At 39.2% G+C, this 14,029-nt stretch overlaps 1 protein-coding gene across 1 annotated transcript in view; it reads left to right on the top strand.

Annotated features, from left to right (window-relative positions):
* The window catches only part of thsd7ba (thrombospondin, type I, domain containing 7Ba), a 142,426-nt gene extending 129,288 nt beyond the window's left edge, over nucleotides 1-13,138 (top strand). Inside the window, exons 21-28 of the mRNA XM_053328594.1 lie at nucleotides 2,708-2,853; nucleotides 4,016-4,184; nucleotides 8,293-8,466; nucleotides 10,182-10,277; nucleotides 11,278-11,360; nucleotides 12,133-12,328; nucleotides 12,663-12,750; nucleotides 13,057-13,138. Coding sequence (XP_053184569.1) covers nucleotides 2,708-2,853; nucleotides 4,016-4,184; nucleotides 8,293-8,466; nucleotides 10,182-10,277; nucleotides 11,278-11,360; nucleotides 12,133-12,328; nucleotides 12,663-12,750; nucleotides 13,057-13,138 — 1,034 coding nt within the window. The remainder of the gene's footprint in view (nucleotides 1-2,707; nucleotides 2,854-4,015; nucleotides 4,185-8,292; nucleotides 8,467-10,181; nucleotides 10,278-11,277; nucleotides 11,361-12,132; nucleotides 12,329-12,662; nucleotides 12,751-13,056) is intronic.
* Nucleotides 13,139-14,029: the final 891 nt, after the last annotated feature.

The raw sequence follows: 14,029 nt of genomic DNA, 5'->3' as shown, positions 1-14,029 counted from the left end.
ACAAGCATCTTGCATGTTTTGTTTTCCGAATGGGAGTAGTATTTTGTGTCTGTCCAAGATTTCTTGGGGTTATTGGTCCATAGTCTGATGGGCATTTGTTCACTGGGTATTTTTTTGCCTTATAAGGTGTAGTCATGCAATACCACTTACTCTGTCCAGGGAGATTTTGAGGTGAATGGTGATAAATTCCTGTATCAGCTACTCTGGGTTGTCATCATGTGTTCACTCTGGGACACCAGAAAAAAGCAAGGTTGTCTCTTGTGCTGTGTGATTGTAGATCAAGTATGGTTTCTTTCATGTCCTTGTCTTCTTTAGCACTGGAGGCGAGCTGGGATGTGAGGGAGGTAACGGAGCATTGGAGGGATTTGTTTTCTTGAGCCAGTGTGGTTACTTGTTCCTGGCTGAATTCCAGGCCGTGTAGCTGCTGGAATTCCTTGTGAAGCACTTCGACAAGAGCTCTTCTTACATCTAGCCCTGAGAGTCTGAGAGTATATTGTTAATAGAAAGTAAAATTTCACTGACCTCAGTACAACATGATTTGTCCGGGGAGCTGTGCTTCTCTTGATGGTTTGCGTGGAGGCAAAATTGTCTTTGTCCTCAACCTTTTTTTTCTTTTCTTTCATGGTGCAGTCGGTTGAAACATTGTGTTATTCTAGTTGATAGGGTACAGAGAAGGGGTTTATTTCATGGGAAAAAGTAGTAGTTATATTTGAAATCTAGCAGCTCAGTTCTGCCATTCTGAATCTCGCAGCGGTCTCATTGGATCTCGTGGTCACAGAAGCGGCACACCCTGATCCAGAAAAGCATCCTCTTGGTCGAATCAAGCTCTAATTGTCAATTCAATATATGACACTGTCAATATATACGTTGGAACATGATTCAGTGTTCCTAAATAATATATATGCCCTACCTCTGCATGATTTCAAAAATGCAATTAGTATTCGCCAACCAAAGTTAATGATTTAACCTGGATGAATACTAGGGATAGGTCATGAGTTTCAAGTAGTCATTAAATCATAAAAAAATCCAATAGTTTATATGACTATCATCTTGTCTTAAAACATGTATTTTCCCCTGTGTTTAAAAGGTGTGTGGCATATTCAGTTCAGCTCTTTTCTGCACAGTGCTGTGAGATGGGATAGATGCTACTGTACAAACAGGACAGGAGAAACATGCAAGGAGTGCTACAGCCGTCAAAAAGTTCTTTATGGAACTTGTTCAAAAAAATGAACACAAGTGAGGTGCAGTCTGAAGCTGTGTTACAAGTCTACAGCAACTTTGCACAGTCATACAGTATAAAAGCAAAGCACCCAGCAGAAGGTGGGGGTTCATCCACAGATCAACAATCAATGGTTATCTTTGTCAGCAGGTGAAGTAAGTTTGATAGTAGACGTGCAGAGCGAACAACAGCCATCATTTTAAAGAAGATCGCTAAAGACACGCTTAACATCGGCTTTGTTGAAGACGAGAGTTTTCAATGTTTGATGGCATTTGTAGAGCACAAGTTTACAGTCCCATCAACAGAATCCATTACCACAGAAATGGAGTACGTATATGTGCGTGCATGCATCGGAGGGAGGGAGGTGTGAGGGGGATCTTCAAAGAATGGTCAAATAGTTCCCTGTGAATAGTATTTTTTTTTCTTGAGATGCCCATCCCTAATGCATTATTAATCTCCTAGAGAGAAAGCGTGTTATTCTGTTAATCAGAGAGACTCAACAGTATCTTCCTAAGTTCATTAATTTTAATTTGTCGTTGGCTGTCTGACTCCTTGCAGTTAACCCCTCATTCCAAGAAGCTCACATTTAAACAAGCTTTCATCTCGGGATATAAACTGCAGGCTGCGTCTCTCACTGCTGTCACTGCTGAGACTGTTTCTGCCACTCTCACTTCATACCCACAGATTGTGAAACACATTTGTCAATCTTGATAAGAGATTTGTGTTGTATCTGTGTCAGACAGCGTAAGGATATTGTTTTGTCAGGATGCCATGGGAGCGTTAATGTTTTCGCTTTGATTTTGTATTTTTTGAGATGGCAAAGCTGATTGTCCTTTTACTGTGTCTGCCTGGGGCCCACTGAGCACTACATCTCCCCCAGCGAACCACGCATCTGAAACGTCTGTCTTAACAGGATGGCTGATGGAGGCCATGCCTTCATTGAGCCTCACTGGACCCAGCTGTTCTAAAACATAGAAAATCTGCTCTGTGGCCGCTCTTTTTTCCTGCTCTGTGGCCACTTTTCCTTTCACACATTATTAATGGGTCACTTCCACAAAGCACTTGTGTGGGAAACATTTAGATATGAGCATTAAGTGGCACGGTGACAGATGGATTGTTGTGGTGCTCTAATTCCTCTTTGTCATGAGGCGAATATTTCACGGGGTAAAGAGAAAGCGCAGCCTCTTTTCACTTCCAAATATGATCATCATTCATTTCAGCCACACATTTTATTAACTGTTATTTTATGGCGCCTTATGTTTGTGCAATGGCACATTTACATCTCCCGTGCTGACTCGCATGTTGTTTAGTCCCACAGTATCTGTATTCTTTATTCTTTAGCAATTTGCACAGTAACTGTAGCAGCCAAAAATAGTATTCATCTTGACATATAGATGGCATCTAAGCTCTGTAAAAGCACTTTGCAAACAAATGTAGTCAGGTCTTCTCTGATCTCTTCCTAACGGTGTATGTGCCTTTGTTCTGCAGCCCAGTCTGTGCGCACTCGGAGAATCCTGCAGGAGGCTCATGAGGAGGGCAGGCCTTGTCCCAGTCACCTCATACAGACCAAGCCATGTCCCATAAGGCCTTGCTACATGTGGTTGCTCAGTGACTGGTCCTCCTGCACTGTGGAGGTATGACCTGCTTTCTTAACTCTACCTGTGGTGAACGATTTACAGCTTGAGGGTAAAGGAGATTTTTCATTACACATTTATACCCCCAGGTGATGTCATTATGTCTTTAGTAAGGGTGTCCCCTTGCACCTTGCCAAGAAGACTGAAAATGTAACAATATTTCCCGAAGTGTTCAACAGTTATTTTTTTGACATTTATTTTTATCTGTGTCTTTTCTTTTCTGACATTAATTATCTCTTTTCTAGCAGCATGGCTCCAGGGATGTCTGCTAGTGCATCACTTTGGTCCAGACTGAAACATCTCAACAACTATTAAATGAACTACTAAATTACTCTGAAATTTTGCACAAACATTCATGGTCCCCAAATGATGAATCCTACTGATTTTGGTGAACCCCTCACTTTTCCTCTAGCACCACCATGAAGTTGACTTTTATGATTCAAAGTGAAATATCTACGATAACTATTACATGGATTGCAATTAAGATATTTAAGATCGCTAGAGGATAAATTATAATGACTTTTCCTCTAGTGTCACCAGTAGGTCAAAACTTTCACTTATGCAATATATTTTAACACCTCCTTGAAGGATTGGCTCAAAATTTGATACAGGCATTCATGACTCCCAGTCGTTCTATTGTAATGACTTTGGTTATACTGTGACTTTTTCTCTAGCACTACCTTGACCTTTCAGTTCTGTATTGAAATGTCTTGACCACTGTGAATTCTGGTACACAGTCTTATGGTCCCCAGAGGATGAATTTTAATAACTTTGATCATCACACTTTTCATCTAGCAACATTATCAGGTCAAATTTTCATTTGTAATACTTTTGTTTATCCAAATACCAGCAAAAATCAGTCTCAGCTGTGTTCAGCGATAATTAGCAAATGTTTGATTCTAACATGCTAAACCAACATGGTGAACATGGTAAACATTACACATTCGAAACATCAATATCCTAGCTTGTCATTGGAGCACATTAGCATGCTCAAATTTGATTAAGCCTCGGCGAGTCACTCTTTTGGCTGTAGCCTTCTAGTATTGTTCACATACATTATATTCACAGTATACATCCAACTCAATGCAGTTACAGTCTCTTTCATCTCATAACGTCTGCATTTGAATCTTTAAAACTTTCACGTTTGTGTGTACTTGTTCAGGATGCAGAGTGTGGTGAGGGGCTTCGGAGAAGGGACCTGTCATGTGTCGTCCACTGGGGTGACTGGCCTGAGTCTCCTCCACAACCAGTAGAGGATGAGCTTTGTGGAGACAAACTGAGACAGCAGATTCAACAAGAGATGGAGCAGCCCTGCTTTGTTCCTTGTCTAGGTAAAGATGCATGCAAATTTACTACATTGACATATTGACTATTTGGAAGTATTGACATATCTCCACAAAATTACACAGGATAGTATACAGTGTGTATGTATACATGAAATGTATATGCTTTTTGTAATATAGAACATATTAAAAAATATTTCTTTAAATAATCAAACCTACATGATTGCATGAATTATTCATAACTGTAGTCATTCTGAACTCATTATACCAATAATTACATTCCTAGGTCATTTACTTCATAATCAATAATCTTGTTTTGAGCACAAACTAATTTGCTGGAATCTGTCCTTTTCCTAACAAGTTGACATTTTGAGGTGTTATAAATGCTGCAAAGTCAATAAAAGTTATGGATCCACTAATGACCCTTTTAACTCTACGTTATCTGATTTGGCCTGTCAAAACACAACCAGGAAAAAAAATAAACCGTCCATTTCGACAAAAATAAGTGAACGTTTTTTGTTTATACATGACCTGAGAGTATTAACCCTCATTGTTGCATTCATAGGGTGAATATACGTAGTTCCACACACAGTGCACATACACACACCTGAAGGCAGTACTGAGTAACTTAAAGAGAGACAGCTTGTACAATTGATTACTACACGAGTCAACAGTATTGATTCTTTACACTACATTATGTTTGACCAAGAAATAAATAAAGCATGAAAAATCATGATGTGCTAAGTGAAATAATTTGTCGATCACACCACTGAGAGCAATCATTCTACATATCACAGCCACACAAAGAACAGCTATGGGAATTCTGCATGGGGAGTGTTTGTGTGTCAGCACAAAGGCAATGATTGTTCAACATCACAATGAAAGAGCAGCTTTGATTAAATGTGCTGTTCATGGCAAAAACAGTCAATGATAAAAACACGAGATAGCAAAATGAAATAATGTTTTAGGTTTACTCTATTAATTGTTAATTCTGTATCACAATAATATATTAAAGCAAAGTGATGGCTTTACAAATTGGCAACACAGTATCAGAAAACAGAGGTGCAGTAGTGGTTTGTGGTAGAAGCATTGACGTTATCTAACTATAAGCGACTGAGAAGGTGGATTTATTTAGAAATAATAAGGTAAATGAGTTGTCTCTCTAGAAGCCAAATGAACTACTAATAGCACAAACCTCTTAACAGTTTAACATAACTTTATTTGAAATCTTGAAAGTTTAAGTTCACCAATAAGATCCATCAGCCAAACAAACAAATTGAATTTACTTTGAGCTCCTGGACAGAAATCTTGTAAATTGCTCACTTAACCAGCCAGTAACAATTAGCCTAAAGTAAAACTGGTTATTGATTAATGATTATTGTATTTCTGCGGCATTAAAGCTTTATATGTTATTCATCAAAACTGCATTAAAAATGAAAGGAGGGGAAAGCTGCCAACAAGTTGTGAAATGTTAAGAGCGCAATGTTCATTTAGATTATAGTTTTACTACTTACAACATCTCATTGTGGCCGTAACATACAGTACTTAGTTTAAGTCAATATATTTTAAAATTATAACATTTCTTGCATTATCCAATTTTATCTTTAATCTTTAAATTTCTCAACTCATATTGTAACATACGTTGTAGCTACCTAACAGTTCTTACATGATATTAGAAATAGTAAAATATTAGAAACTGTCAGTCTCTGTCATTTCAAGAGGCTCTCCATATGACAGGTAAGAGATTTCTTTGGCAGGCAGCTGTCTATCAGAAGTGGTGATGTGCTAAAGCTGCACAGTGTGGGCAGAATATCCATTACACAGCAACATCAGGATCATCACACAGTGGAAACAAGAGATTATGAACACACTAGGCAGCATTGCAGCGTTATTGGCCATTACCTCCAGAAGTTTGTTGATGAATTTCCACATTGATGAATAATGGCTTCTATTGCATTCATTTCATTAACATTTCTCTAATACAGGTTATTACTGATTTATGAGTGACTGACAAGGAGAAATTGAATTAGTAGTGAATCTCTTTCTTATTTTAATGAGTTTCACTTTTTCAGCGTCACTACACTTTGATCCTCCACCAATCTACATCAAGTAAGATCACTGTCACACAGAGAGTCTGCCTGTAAAGTACCAGTCAATTATTGCTAATTAAAACAAGTGTAAATCACCCACAGATTACACACACAACTTGAGTGAAAGGCCCTGCGTGTGCATGTGCTTATAGTAAGTCTATCCAACAGTGTTACTGCATTCAGTGTTTAACACATGAAAGGATAATAATAAAAGTGCACCAGTGCCTGTAGCTGGAGCTGGGCCAAAAAAGGCGCAACTCAGCACTGTGTGTGAAGTTTACATTAATAGTAGAGATGACTTGAAAATGAATTTACTATTACTTTACTTTTCCTTTATGCGTCTGTTCTTTGAGTCTCCAATTAAGTTGATGAAGAACAAAGCTAAATATAATGTAAGCTCTTAGACATTTTAAAATGCCACGTATTGAAATCAAACTGTCACACAGTGCTTCAAAATAATGATTTTGATGGAAAATTTCGAAAAGTGTAAATAAAGAGGCCATTTTAATTGTATCTGTGCACAATGAAATGGTCAACCTTGTCCCTAAAAAAATCACCATGGCAACAAGAAGCCAGCAGATCATGGTTGACTGACAGTCCATGATGCAGACTGGTGATTTTTCTTCTTTTTATATATATCCCTTTGTGAATCCCAGTGTGAATGTAGCTGACAGCTATGACCTCCTCTTGTCACTTCCAAGCTTTATTCACTGAAAATCTATAATAAAGCTTTACTGTCCTTACGGACACTTAGTTGATGTGCAGGCCAGCTACATAAGCTGTAAAGACTGTATTTGACTTTATATATATTTTTAATCATTTTGTGATAGAAAACCGATCATTATCATCTAGGGGAAGGACTATACTGTTCTTCTTTATTGTGGCTCCTACCAAGCAAGGCTGTTGTAAGCTTTGCCTGTGAAGAGACACCATCTTGCAGTGCGTGCTTTTGCTCATCTGTCTCTCACTCTCCTCTGATCCTCGCCTTGATTCATCACTCAACCCGCCTTTACTGTGAGCCTTGGCTTGGGATCAGGAGTGTTTGATGGCCAAAGCAGATGTGTGTGTTCATGTGTCTGTTGATGTGAAGGTGGCAGGCACAGTGTACGGGCCAGGGGAGTGGTTGTCAACATGAATGTGATGTATATAGTGTGTGTGTGTGTGTGTGTGTGTGTGTGTGTGTGTGTGTGTGTGTGTGTGTGTGTGTGTGTGTGTGTGTGTGTGTGTGTGTGTGTGTGTGTGTGTGTGTGTGTGTGTGTGTGTGTGTGTGTGTGTGTGTGTGTGTGTGTGTGTGTGTGTGTGTGTGTGTGTGTGTGTGTGTGTGTGTGTGTGTGTTTCTGTTTGCTGTACACTGCTGCTTTTGCCACAGCATGTCTCCACAGCCGAAGCAGCATGAGAGAAGAGCTGATGGAGTGGATCCGTATAAAGATGAAAGATAATGAGATGCGTCAATCCACAGACATTCACTAATGGGCGTTCAGGGCAGAGAATCAGAGGCTTGTTCTGGCTAAGGAGCTGTGCCAGTGGGTGATATGATCACTGCAAGATGGACCTATCAAATATTACAAAGAGTATTCATGTTTGACCTTCAAGGAGGCAAGGGTTGACATGTTACTTGCAGAGTTACAGAATACATACACACAAACTAGCTTTTACACGCTGAAAATGTTTCCCAAATGAATCTTTCTTCTGCTATGACATGCTTCAATATTGGGTGTTGCCTTTACAGCTGCTGTCAGAGTTCTAGCTTGTATTATATAATTTATAGCTCTGGTTGGTCTATTACTTCTGAATACCCACTGGGCTGCCTGAGTAATTTGTTTGTGCATTTTGTACATTATCAGCTGCAGATGTGTACTGAAGTTGTTTTCGATCTCTTTTAAATGTTCCAGGAGCTAGCAGGGGAGCCAATAAAATTATCCCTGAAATATTGTTGGCAAGCTATATATATATATATATATATATATATATATATATACAAACCCTGCTCAGGTTTATGAAAAGAAACTGAGCGAGGTATTGGCTAAGTCAATTTTTTGTTTTTTGTTTTTTGTTTTTGCTGCCAGGAGACTGCCATTTGACTGAGTGGTCGTCTTGGAGCTCTTGCCAGCTGACCTGTCTGGAGGGGAGGAGCTTTGAGACCATTGGCCGCCAATCCCGCTCCAGAGCTGTGATCATTCAAGTCATGGAGAACCAGGGCAGCTGCCCACAACAAGCCTTTGAGACCCAGCCCTGCAAAGGTACTGAGGAAACCACATATATAAATGAACCTTTTTTACAGCAACGTTAACCTTACTTACAGCTGCAACAATCAACATTTTTATATTAACAATGGATCACTTGACTACATGTACGTGGAGGGGCTCACTCAAAGTTTGGACCTTTACAGCATTTTTTTACAACTTTACATCAAAGTTTGTGAGCATTGATGGAACAGCTGAGCTACTAGCTTCACTCAAGATAAATAGCATCTAAAAAGACAGCTAAATGGAGATTTTATGCACACCTAGCTGGCAAGAAACACAATGCTAAATGAATGCTAATGGCACTTCGTGCTTGCTGGCTGTGTAAATAAGCAATTGTATGCTAATACATTCGCCATATCAACTATGTGAATATCAAGTATCTGGAGGGTCATCATTTGTCTTAAGAGCAGTTTAATACCTCCTTGTGGCATCTCTCTGGATTTTGAGATATTTAAGAAAAAAAGTCTCCATATCGTTGATAGATCAGTAATGTGGAAATTGTCTTCTGATAAGTTCAATTAATCAAATATCTACTGAGGCCCGCAGAGAGATTTTTATTTCCTGTTGTCCTGAAACCACACTTGTTTATTAGTATTTATCAGGCCACTACTACCTTGGAAAGCCGTGATCGAGTAATGTTTGACTCATCAGATCACATACCCTCACAGTTCATCATGTTATGTATTGAAGGCTTCTTTGGGGTTTTACTATAAAGGGAGGTAAAAGGTTAAAAAATGACACTTCAAGTCCTTTCTAGATGTTCAGTCCTGCTTTAAATGTCAGTTTTGTGATTTTAATGGCAAAGTTATCATTAAAACTGTGTCACACAAGCCATAATTAAAAGGTCACTGTTTGAACCATTGAAAGGTCATAACTGCGACACCACTATCTGATTTTGATGAAAGACTGAGGTGGATGCACCTGATTACCGTCTGGCCCAAGGGAGATTGATATATTTCACAGGTGTTATGCATGCATGTATTTATTCTGCCTTTTTTTCCCTCTCTTTATCTCTATTTGATTGTGTGGGCTGAATACAGATTTATGTTTGACTTTCTGTATGTTATCATACATTTTTATTAACTTTTTTCATTGTTTCATGAAATAATTCAACACTTTTTTGATTGCTGTAATTACATAGCTTTATTTACCAAATCAGCCACCGACAAGTTCTTGCCCTCTCCTTTCTCTTATTAATTAGCAGCCTTTAAAACCTGAAAAATGGTAATTGTCAGACACTTGGCATTTAATTTAATGCTGCACACCTGTAACCTAATTTGTAATTTTGAAGTGAAGTCCTTTTCTCTGATGTTTATTCTGTTTGCCATCTTGATACAAATTTCAGCACTGCATGTGTGGCTGGATTTTCATTTATACATGAAATCAGGTCAAGTGTCTGACCGTTCCTCTGTTCAAATCCTCCCACAGCTGCCTCCAGGAAAACAAGAGCATTCCTTTTCAGAAATGGGTGTCTTAAGTGCATTTCCAGCTAGCTCCTGCCATCTAATTTCCTACAAAATGCCATTGTCTGGTAGCATACTATTTTATCACTGAAAAATGTGCTCTTATCCTTTCTCTACATCCATAATATGCTTTATAATATAAAGTAGTAAAGCAGCAGAAGAAGAGGCAGTAATGTCTATGGGAGGGATAGATGCCCAACAAAAACTACTAATAAGCATCATCTGCCTATCTGCCACTTGCTACAGGAGGAAAATGCCACACTTACCAGTGGAGGGCAGGAGGATGGAGCAACAATGAGAGAGCAGTGTGGTGTCAGCGCTCAGATGGTGTCAATGTCACAGGTGAATCATTGCTGGACACCTTCTGGACACCCAAGACGGGTTCTGCAGAGCCAACTCATGGAGACACACACAGACACACATGTATATAAATAGGAATATCTATGTATATCTAGCCTTAAGCAGACTGCAGCTGTGAATGTCCCAGTTCAGTTCTTGTTTCCTCACACTGCATTGAATTAGAGTGAACAGCAAAACCCTGCATGGTGTCTCATTTTTCACTCTGGATCATATGGATTAAGTGAGTGATCAAGTGAGAGAGGTCGATACAAAATCAGAAGTGATGATTTTAGCTGTTGTTCATCTGTGTATACAATAATATTGGGGTTATGCTCTACAATAGATGTGATCTGCTACTAACATCTCCAATGAAATCAGGTTGAAAATTGTTCAGAGCATGCACTTCCCATGTCTCACACAATCACACATACATACAGCTACACTCAAACACGTAAAGAACAGCACATATAGAAAGAATAATTTTAGTATTGTGTTCTAGTTGAATTTAACACCTTATTTGATCTGCTCATTCTCAGTGCAGCCTTCATTGATTTCTCCTCTCCCTCTTAACATAAGTAATCAATAAGCCAGACTCTGAGCTGGGAGGCTTTCAATCCATATAAATATAATCATGCATTTGTATTTGTGGGAAGTAAAGCAGGCGTAGAGAAATAGAACAAAGGTAATAGTGCTGCAAGAGTGAAAGCTTGAGGCGAGCTTGATGTGCTGTAAATAGTAGGTGAATGTGATCTTATCGCTGTAAGGAAGTGTTTCTGGCAAATATGAGGCCAGAAGAAATAATCTCCCTCTGCAGAGAAGCCAAGTGCCCAAGGCATTACTCTTTGATATTTTGACATGCAATTTTCCATGTTGGAATTAAAATGTTCGCAGATTGATCAGGGACCCTGATAGGCAACTGAGCCCATTAATCAGGTGTGACAGTACATTAATTTAGTGATCAATGGGTAAAAGAACAGAAATAAGAACCTGTGTCTTTCTCCAGGGGGCTGTTTCCCACAGAAAAGGCCGACCACGGTGAGACACTGCCATCCTCCATGCACCAAACCCTTCTCACACTGCACACCGGTAAGATAATTGCACTTTGATCAGGCAGCTGTGATCTCTGTAATTCTGTGTGTTTTTTTGCTGTTTCCTGCTGCTCCAACATAGTAGGAGGGGAGTTAAATAGATTTTGACAGATGACATTTTTAATTATCAAGAACAAGCCATTAAAGGATTTATCACATTAATACCAATGAATGTGGGTGTCAGTTAGGGACTACACCTAGATAAAGGGGGGGAAACAGCATAAAAGCAGCAATGAAAAAGACAACACCTAAGCTTGAAGTTTTACTGCCCCTTAGAGTACCCTTCATGTAACTGCAAACATTCAAAACAATGGAGCACTGATGCTTTTAAAAAGATTGTACTTGTTTTTTATTTGATTTAACATCATATTATATGCTTCATGCTGATGAAATGTCTTAAAAATGAATCAAATGTTGAGCACACACTGCTGTGAAGTGGTGTATTGCATTTGGTTTCATTGTGTCTGTTTGTCGCCTAGCTGTGACACATCGCCCATTGTGTAAATTTTCCAATCTGAAAAAGTGTCGATGTGATCTACCTCCTGAGGAGCACAGTTACATGTTTCAGAGTTGGGATAAATGAGCCTGTATAAATAGCAGAAATTATTTTGAAATATTACAAATGAACAGAGTAAAACAAAGTCGCCCCTATACATCACTGTTTCGTCAGCAGTGTTTTGTAGCAATGGGAAAGTAACGATCACGAGTAGTTTTGTGTCGATTGTAAATGATCTCTCCCCCCTCCCTCTATCCCATATCCCCCCATGCAGAGTGGAGTGTGTGGGTGTGAGAGGGGTTACACTGAAGTAATGACCACACATGGCTTCTTGGACTACTGCACCAGAACCCCAGGGGTGGACAACAATAAGAAAGCCGATGTGAAAACCAACTCTGGAAGATTAAAGCCCGGGCCATCTCAGGCCCAGGATCTTTTCAGCGAATGGACCTTACGACCTGTTGGCCCAGGTACTGAAATGGAAATTATCTTTACATCTCAACCAGCATGCCTGAGATCATTCCTGCCTTTGAACCAGCTTTGTGCTAGGATCACTAAGCCAGGGGTGGAATTCATTCTAGGTCAATGTATTTACTGGGCTCATCATTATGTGTTGTGAAAAAAAACCTCAATGGATCAAAAAACGTTAAAAAATCCTAGTAGCTCCTCTGTGGTGTGTTTGAATTAAAGCTAAAGGTACTTCTTTATTCCAAAATATGAGAAAAAGTTTTCAGATTTCCTGACAAATGACAGACGTACATATATTTAAAAGTTGTGTATTAAAACTGCATTTTGATTGCACAGATGGAAGAGTAAAGCTGTGGGTTTACGCCGTGACTGCTGTTGGATTCATCTTAATACTCTTCATAATTGCATTATCATTCCTGGTCTGGTATGTACTAAATTACTTTCTTTCATCATCACTATGCACAATTTTGCTGCTTTCAAGAACAAAAACTGCGTTGTAGGTCAGAGACTGAACACATAGAAGCATAGAACATTTCTAACTATCTGCTCTCCTTGAACAGAACCCTGTCAAGTATGAGTTATACTCCTCACGATATTTTGTCTGCTGTGTGCTGCTGCTATCAGATAATGGAATTCTTTGTAAAGACTGAAATCAAGTTGGGCTGCACTGCGGTACTAAGTCAGACACACTGTCAGCTTTTCTTTCTTGTCTGTGTTTATTTTTTTTCAGTAAACCATCCAAAACCACAAAGACGTCTCCTCCTCCACAGAAGCCCTTGACCCTGGCTTACGATGGTGACATGGATATGTGACCAGGCTGCTATACCTCACAAGGACAAACTACTGACTGCATTCAGATTGTTAGCACACACATCCAACACATACCACTGGTTGTCAGCCAGTTTGAAATGGGGGACTTTTCGCTGTAGTGCCAATTTTACTGCAAAAATGGAGCGGACAAATAACAATGCTCATACATGATGTGCTGCTGGTGGAATAGCACAAAATTTTGGCTGCTCTCCTCCCCAAATAAGAGGAACCAAAACCGAATATGGTGAAAGTGAGACACAATATCTTTAGACAAAGGATGAAAATGGAACTTTAGTTTCTTTTTTAACTGCTTGCAACATGGAGCCACAGATGCAGCACTGTTTGCAACCCTGAAAACATCAGGACTCTTAAAAGCAGAAGAAGACAAAGTGGGTCCACGGTGGATTGGAGTTTTTTTGTGTGTTAAAAGTGTAAAGGGCAACATGGCCCATGGTTGTTTCATATTTGTGTGGAGAGGGATAAAAAAAACAACCTGAGTCAGCAGTCATGACATTCAGAGGTGGAACAATGGCACATTTGACATTTGACTTTGTGTCATCAGTGCTGGATATTTGTAAAGAAAATGTCAAAAGCCTTTTGGGTAAACAAACAGCCTTTTTTTGAATTCCTGAGAATAAACAAGATGCTCTATGCACTACGTTAGTGCTGATTCATTTTTGTTTTTTCCTTTCAAATGACTTTTCTAGTGTTTTAATTGTTATGCAAGTTGTTGCTGTCAGATTGTGTTTTGTTGATGATGCCATGTGTTGTGTATATGTGGAAACCAAAAGCAGGCTTGCCTTGAGTTTAATGATACAATGATGCAGTAATTTCTCCTGCCTAATTCTCACAAGACACTCGGCCACTGAAGAAACACAATTGTGAAATTTGTA

Source organism: Scomber japonicus, chromosome 11 (assembly GCF_027409825.1).
Source record: "Scomber japonicus isolate fScoJap1 chromosome 11, fScoJap1.pri, whole genome shotgun sequence".
Classification (NCBI taxonomy): domain Eukaryota; kingdom Metazoa; phylum Chordata; class Actinopteri; order Scombriformes; family Scombridae; genus Scomber; species Scomber japonicus.
The sequence above is the reverse complement of the archived record's forward strand: the minus strand, read 5'-3'. Positions and strand labels throughout refer to the sequence as shown.